This window comes from Limulus polyphemus, unplaced genomic scaffold (genome assembly GCF_000517525.1).
Source record: "Limulus polyphemus unplaced genomic scaffold, Limulus_polyphemus-2.1.2 Scaffold2702, whole genome shotgun sequence".
NCBI classification, from domain to species: Eukaryota; Metazoa; Arthropoda; class Merostomata; order Xiphosura; family Limulidae; genus Limulus; species Limulus polyphemus.
In genome coordinates this window covers 80,540-88,736 of record NW_013668312.1, presented here as the reverse complement: position 1 = coordinate 88,736, position 8,197 = coordinate 80,540, and the positions used below count along the sequence as shown (strand labels likewise).

At 32.6% G+C, this 8,197-nt stretch overlaps 1 protein-coding gene across 1 annotated transcript in view; it reads right to left on the bottom strand.

Moving 5' to 3' along the window:
- The window catches only part of LOC106467674 (tachykinin-like peptides receptor 99D), a 65,763-nt gene extending 64,826 nt beyond the window's left edge, over positions 1–937 (bottom strand). Inside the window, exon 1 of the mRNA XM_013928049.2 lies at positions 446–937. Within this exon, the coding sequence (XP_013783503.2) occupies positions 446–861 (416 nt within the window). The 5' untranslated portion in view covers positions 862–937. The remainder of the gene's footprint in view (positions 1–445) is intronic.
- Positions 938–8,197: the final 7,260 nt, after the last annotated feature.

The window sequence follows — 8,197 nt, the reverse complement described above, 5'->3', positions numbered from 1 at the left end:
ATAATCGCATTCCTTATCAGACAGTGTAAAACACAGTAAAGGGCTATATTCTATAATCGCATTCCTTATCAGACAGTGTAAAACACAGTAAAGGGCTATATTCTATAATCGCATTCCTTATCAGACAGTGTAAAACACAGTAAAGGGCTATATTCTATAATCACATTCCTTATCAGACAGTGTAAAACACAGTAAAGGGCTATATTCTTATTAAATGATGTAATTAATAGTTAAGTTTCAGGCTTGTTCTTGACAGTCACTTTGGTTTTGTTTTTTTCAAGTTGTGTTCACTTAATACAGGAGTATGAAAATTGTTCACGTTAATAACAGGAGTGTAGCTAAAATATTCTTTAAAAATAACACCATCGTATTTCTTCAGCTTAAGTCGTTCTTAAGACATATACGTGACTTGAAAAACTAAATAATAATAACAGTAAGAAGTTACCTGTCAATAGAGATGGCCATCAACGTGAATACACTGGCAGCAACTGACAAGATGGAGATAAAGTTGGAGATCTTGCAGTAAGCTCTGCCAAAAGGCCAGTCACCATTGAGCATGGAAGAGAAGCTGAAGATAACGTTCAAGGTGGACACCATGGTGTCTGCCAAGCTGAGGTTCACCAAGAAATAATTAGTGACGGTTCTCATCCTCTTATGGGCTAGTACGATCCATATAACGATAACGTTGCCACCTGTAGCAACCAGCACCATTCCTCCAAAAGCAAGACTCCACAACGTCTGTTGCCACCATGGAAGGATGTAAACGTTTTCTGTTGGAATCTCGGAAGCCAATGTATCATTGGTTCCCGATAATGTTTCGTTATCGTTCAGAGTAAAGTTCTCGGTCATCTTCGGATCCATTACAGTGAAGTGGAATTCAGTACTAGTTGATTTTATCGTCCAATAGAAGTGTTTCTTACATGAAGGTGGAGATCTATTCAGAAAAATGAGTCGAGTATTTTCTTTTGTGTAAAGATAAGATGTTTCGTAGAATAAAGAAATTTCTCTTACAATTTGGGATCAGTGCTGTTTTATTACACAATCAACGAATTCATGTAATAGAGTTAATTACTATCTGTGCCTTACAGAAATACTTTTTAAGTTTTGTGGATGAATCAATTATAAGTGAAACATGCAAGTCATCTTTCCGTAGATCTCTTACATCGGAAGAGGAATCAGCTTTATGTCTTGTTCGTACTCTTACCAAGAGGAGAGCGAAGACCAAGACTACTAGAATACCGGTGTCGAACAACCACTAGGTGGCACTTCATGTGTGAGAGAAAAAGCTCCATGCGCACCCGCAGAACAAGTTATCCGTGAAAGACGTGACCGGTACTTTGCTCTCCTCCCATGAGTCCACAGAGAATCAGTTTCTTAACTTCCTTCCAACAGCAGGGAACGGAATGATCGGAAGGAGCTGAGCAGTCTCAGAAATGAAACGAAATTCAGATTTTGTTCAGCGATTTATTTCCTTGAATAAACTTCGTGACTTGTAGAAACGTAAAGAAAAATAAAGAGGCAATTAATGGAATATAAATATCATATATTTGTTATTGAATAAGAAAATAACAATTAAGTAAGTTATATAAACACGGAAATAGAACAAGACTTAACCGTCACGGATATATATAATTTCTCAAGAAACTGTTGAATGAATTATAAGAATGAAAGAAACTACCGTAGTTAAACTAACAGTTTCAAATGAACATTATAATTAAAAGTCCATAATCTCTAGCTACAACAAACATTGTAATTAAAAGTCCGTAATCTCTAGCTATAACAATGTCCGTAATCTCTAGCTATCTAAACATTACCATTAAAAGTCCATAATCTCTAGCTACAACAAACATTGTAATTAAAAGTCCGTAATCTCTAGCTATAACAATGTCCGTAATCTCTAGCTATCTAAACATTACCATTAAAAGTCCATAATCTCTAGCTACAACAAACATTGTAATTAAAAGTCCGTAATCTCTAGCTATAACAATGTCCGTAATCTCTAGCTATCTAAACATTACCATTAAAAGTCCATAATCTCTAGGTACAACAAACATTGTAATTAAAAGTCCGTAATCTCTAGTCACACAAACATTATAATTAAAAGTCCACAATCTCTAGCTACACAAGCATTGTAATTAAAAGTTCACAATCTCTAGCTATAACAATGTCCGTAATCTCTAGCTATCTAAACATTACCATTAAAAGTCCATAATCTCTAGCTACAACAAACATTGTAATTAAAAGTCCACAATCTCTAGCTATAACAATGTCCGTAATCTCTAGCTATCTAAACATTACCATTAAAAGTCCATAATCTCTAGCTACAACAAACATTGTAATTAAAATTTTGAAAAAAAAACATTGTTCTATTATTTGTTCTTGTTTCATAAGCTTAATTTGAGGATTATTCTTTGTATTTAAACAAGAATCTGGAAATCACATACATCGATATATTTTCTGGAATATGATTATAAAACATCTGAGTCTGATACTTTTATTTGCAGTGTTTGTGTAGCTAGAGATTGTGGACTTTTAATTACAGTGTTTGTGTAGCTAGAGATTGTGGACTTTTAATTACAGTGTTTGTGTAGCTAGAGATTACGGACTTTTAATTACAATGTTTGTGTAGCTAGAGATTGTGGACTTTTAATTACAGTGTTTGTGTAGCTAGAGATTACTCTGGAATTACAAGAGTTTATTTTGGTAGGCACTGCTGTTCTCACCATAACTTATACTGTAAATGTTTGCTTCTATTGTTTTATATTAAACTCGAGCCTTAAGGAACTACGTTTTGAATGAGTAATTTTGCTAGTACAATAAGTACGTACGAATACCTTATCCATTTGTCCTGATTTAACTTGTTTTGTGTAAAATTAGATAATTTTTAATATAATCTTAAATCTTGTAATATTTCTAAAACGACAATATACTGTATAAAGCTCATTTCGTACTTTGTTATCGTTTAAAAATCAGAATAACTTCAAATTTATAAAGAAAGTACTTTGTCCTGCATCTTCCGAACATTTTCACCATACTTTCATTACTGTAGAAATGAGGATAATTTGAATAATCACCTGGTGTTACTCGTGGAAAACAAACAAAATTGACACGTAATGACTTTCATATTCATGTAATTTCTATGAACCTCGCGTTCGTCGTGAACAATCTTGCGTTCTATTCGTAGTTCGTGTATCTTTTCTTATGAATTAATTACAAAAAAATCTTCATTCATTTGGAAACCCTTCAAACGAATTCTGTTAAGCGTGTAATTTTAGAGAAATAAGGTTTAATTTAACCGTTATATTCATACTTTCTACCTAAAACAGTGCGATGAAGAACTCTGACCTTTATACAAATGTAAATAAACAAAAATCATGTTGCAGTTCTTTCGAGAAAATATTCATATTTTAAGTCTTTAACAGTAAAAATATGATGATAAGTAGAGAAAATATTCATATTTTAACAGTAAAAATATGATAATAAGTAGAGAAAATATTCATATTTTAAGTCTTTAACAGTAAAAATATGATGATAAGTAGAGAAAATATTCATATTTTAAGTCTTTAACAGTAAAAATATGATGATAAGTAGAGAAAATATTCATATTTTAAGTCCTTAACAGTAAAAATATGATGATAAGTAGTTGCAAGGTATATTATTTATTTCCGGCTTCAAACACAAACGTTATTCAATCAGTTTCTATTCTGCGTTTCCAGTGTTATTCCACTTTTTACATAAGAAACCGCTAAATATTCGTGATGAAAGGACTTTTTAAGAGTTATCGTATCTTTGAACTATTTCTGTTATTAGTTTATCTAAGTAGAATATCAGAAATTAGAAAGATTAATTTAAAAATTAAATCAAACTAGATACGTCTGAAAACTTTTGAAATAATGAGCAAAGCAGCTTATAATTAGCGCACTGGAGAACCCTAAAGAACCCTTCAAGTACGTTTCAAATGTTCTGTCGACACAAAGACAGGTCTTCCACTATTTCACCTTCCTACCAATAGTTTGTTTGTTGAATTCCGCACAGAGCTACTCCAGGGATATCTGCGCTAGTTGTCCCTAATTTAGAGGTGGTAGACAAGAGTGAAGCCAAATAATCAATACCACCCACTGCCAACACTTCGGCTACTCTAATCGAATAGTGGAATTGACTGTTACGTTATAACACCCTCACGTCTGAAAGGCGAGCATGTTTGGTGATGGGGTTCTGTCATTTACATGGTTGTCTAATATGTCGTAGTTGAGCTTAACTCTCAAGTCATCGCCTTGTTTTATATCGTTTACCAGTTGCTGGATCATATTCTATTGTTTAGACATCATCCAGTATAAATAATGATAAAAACACTTAACTACAATCGCCGACTTTTAATCTTTAAAATAGGAGACTCCAGTGGAATCAACTGTAACATTGTTTTGTTTTGTACATTTTCTATGTAACACACAAAGTCATGGGCCCACAAGTAATTCTGTACATATATATTTTAGAAAAATGTGCTCATAACGTCCATCGTACGTTCTAGGATTATATTCTCAAGGGAGACAAAGCACGACAACCTTAAATCAACCTGGATCTTTTAATCTGATTTATTTGATCTTAAGTTTATTTACACTAACTGTAACTTTTATTGTGTTCCATATTTTTATTTTTTTCTCATACTTTCTTTAGTTTGTTCCGTATTTCTTCCGTCTTTTAACCACACAGGATATCAACTATTCTACTTCCGTGTTTCCACCACACAGGATAATAACTGTTCTACTTCCGTCTTTTAACCACACATGATATCAACTGTTCTACTTCAGTCTTTTAACCATACAGTATATCAGCTGTTCTACTTCCGTCTTTCCACCATACATTATATCAGCTGTTCTACTTCCGTGTTTCCACCACACAGGATAACAACTGTTCTACTTCCGTCTCTTAACCACACATGATATCAGCTGTTCTACTTCCATCTTTCCACCATACATAAAATCAACTGTTCTACTTCAATTTTAAATCGTATATGATATCAACTGTTCTACTTCTATCTTTTCACCATACAGTATATCAACTGTTCTACTTCCGTTTTTTAATCGTACAGGAGTTCAATGTTTCAAAATCATTTTTAACACTTATATGTTGTCTCAGTAAAATTTTGAATTAAATGTATTTTTGGTGTCAAACTATTGTGCTTGAATTTAATAAGAAGCAATAATAAGTATGAGTATACGTTATTTCAGCCGTAAACACTAACACTACAACCATAACACACTTTACACTAAACACTAACATCTAAATACATCTTACACTACAACCATATACTTTATACTAGCACCTAAATACATCTTACACTACAAACATACACTAAACACTAGCACCTAAATACATCTTACACTACAACCATAACACTAAACACTAGCACCTAAATACATCTTACACTACAACCATACACTAAACACTAGCACCTAAATACATCTTACACTACAAACATACATTAAACACTAGCACCTAAATACATCTTACACTACAACCATAACACACTTTACACCAGCACCTAAATACATCTTACACTGCAAACATACACTAAACACTAACATCTAAATACATCTTACACTACAAACATACACCAAACACTAGCACCTAAATACATCTTACACTGCAAACATAACACATTTTATACTAGCACCTAAATACATCTTACACTACAACCATAACACACTTTACACCAGCACCTAAATACATCTTACATTACAAACATACACTAAACACTAACGTATAAATACATCTTACACTACAACCATGTACTTTATACTAGCACCTAAATACATCTTACACTACAATCATAACACACTTTACACTAAACATTAGCACCTAACTACATATTAAACTACAACCATAATACACTTTACACTAAACACTAACACCTAAATACATCTTACACTACAACCATAACACATTTTACACTGGCAACTAAATACATCTTACACTAGCACCTAAATACATCTTACACTACAACCATAACACCCTTTACACTAAACACTACCACCTAAATACATCTTATACTACAAACATAACACACTATAAACACCTTCCGCAATAGATATTAAAACTTTCAGTATGAGATTAATACTTAGAAAAATTTATAATACGTTCAGCAGTAGACTTTAATATCGAAACATAATATTCATACCTAAATACATTTTACAACAGCAATATCCTTCAGCACATAAACACACTTTAGAACGTTTAGAGCAGAAAACATTAAGGACAAAGTACATGTTACATGATCAAAATCACTGATTTAAAGAGATTGAATAACCTAATCAATAGTGGGCTTTCAGCTTTGAATTACCTCATTCACGAAATGATACTGACACATGGATAACCTCATCAGCATCAGGCACTGATACTTGAATAACACCATGAAGAACTGATACTGAAAGTTAGATTATTTTATCAGCATCAGACACTAACATTTGAATAACCCCATGAGGAACAGATACTGAACGTAAAATTATTTTATCAATAGCAGACATCATTCACCACTGTTTACTGGTATTTCTTTGACTTTTACATAAATATAATTTGTCACTTCTTGCTGGTATTTCGGCGACTTTTACATACTTATAATTTGGCACTTTTTGCTGGTATTTCGGTTAATTTTTCATACTTATAATTTGTCACTTCTTGCTGGTATTTCTGTGACCTTTACATATTTATGATTTGTTACTACTTGCTGGTATTTCTGTGATTTTTACATAATTATAATTTGTCACTTCTTGTTGGTATTTCTGTGACTTTTAAATACTTGTAATTTGTCACTACTTGCTGGTATTTCTGTGATTTTTTACGTAATTATAATTTGTCACTTCTTGTTGGCATTTCTGTGACTTTTAAATACTTGTAATTTGTCACTACTTGCTGGTATTTCTGTGATTTTTACATAATTATAATTTGTCACTTTTTGTTGGTATTTCTGTGTCTTTTAAATACTTGTAATTTGTCACTACTTGCTGGTATTTCTGTGATTTTTACATACTTATAATTTGTCACTTCTTGTTGGTATTTCTGTGACTTTTAAATACTTGTAATTTGTCACTACTTGTTGGTATTTCTGTGATTTTTACATACTTATAATTTGTCACTTCTTGTTGGTATTTCTGTGACTTTTACATACTTGTAATTTGTCAGTTCTTGGTGGTATTTCGATGATTTTTACATATATATATATATTTTGTCAGTCACTATTTGGTGGTATTTGGGTGACTCTTACATACTTATAATTTATCATTACCTATTGGTATTTCAGACAATTTTTACTTTAGTTATCCCCACGTGCTGGTATTTTATGATTTTTACTTGCTGTACGATTGGTATGTTTCTCCTTCTACCAGAATATCGGTTAAAGAAGAATGAATCTTTAACTTGTGACATATTGTGTGGAGTTCGGTTTTTATATATACAGCCTAAATTAATAGTATGATAGCAATATGTCTTTTGGCCTCTGTTATTGAAGGTTTTTCTACGTAAAAGATCTAGCCTAGAATAAACGTTCATGAGTGCTGTTTTCCATAATAATACTATCTTCAAACATAAGTGTTCTAATTACAAGTTGTCTTTATTCTGTGTGATTCAGTAAATATTTGTCTGTGAAAATTGTGTGCGGAGAGTTAAGGTTAGATAAATAATATCACCTATCAACTCAGGGTTGCTCCAGAAACGAATTAATCTCGGGAACAGTGTGAAACAAACCTGATTAATCGCTTAGAAGTAAGCTATGGTAGACTAGAGATTAGTGTATAAGATTTAAGTGCTTTTTGGGTTCAGTCTTTTTATTTTATTTTTAGCAAAGTAACATGATTGCCATTAATTTTTTCAAGAAGTTGGTGTGTCACCTTGTATGTGTATAAGTTGATGTGTCGCCTTGTATGTGTATAAGTTGATGTGTCACCTTGTATGAGTAGAAGTTGGTGTGTCGCATTGCATGTGTAAACGTTGATGTGTCGCCTTGTATGTGTAGAAGTTAGTGTGTCGCCTTGTATGTGTAGAAGTTGATGTGTCACCTTGTATGTGTAGAAGTTGATGTGTCACCTTGTATGCGTAGAAGTTGATGTGTCGCCTTGTATGTGTTGAAGTTAGTGTGTCACCTTGTGTGTGTAGAAGTTGATGTGTCGCCTTGTATACGTAGAAGTTGGTATGTCACCTTGTG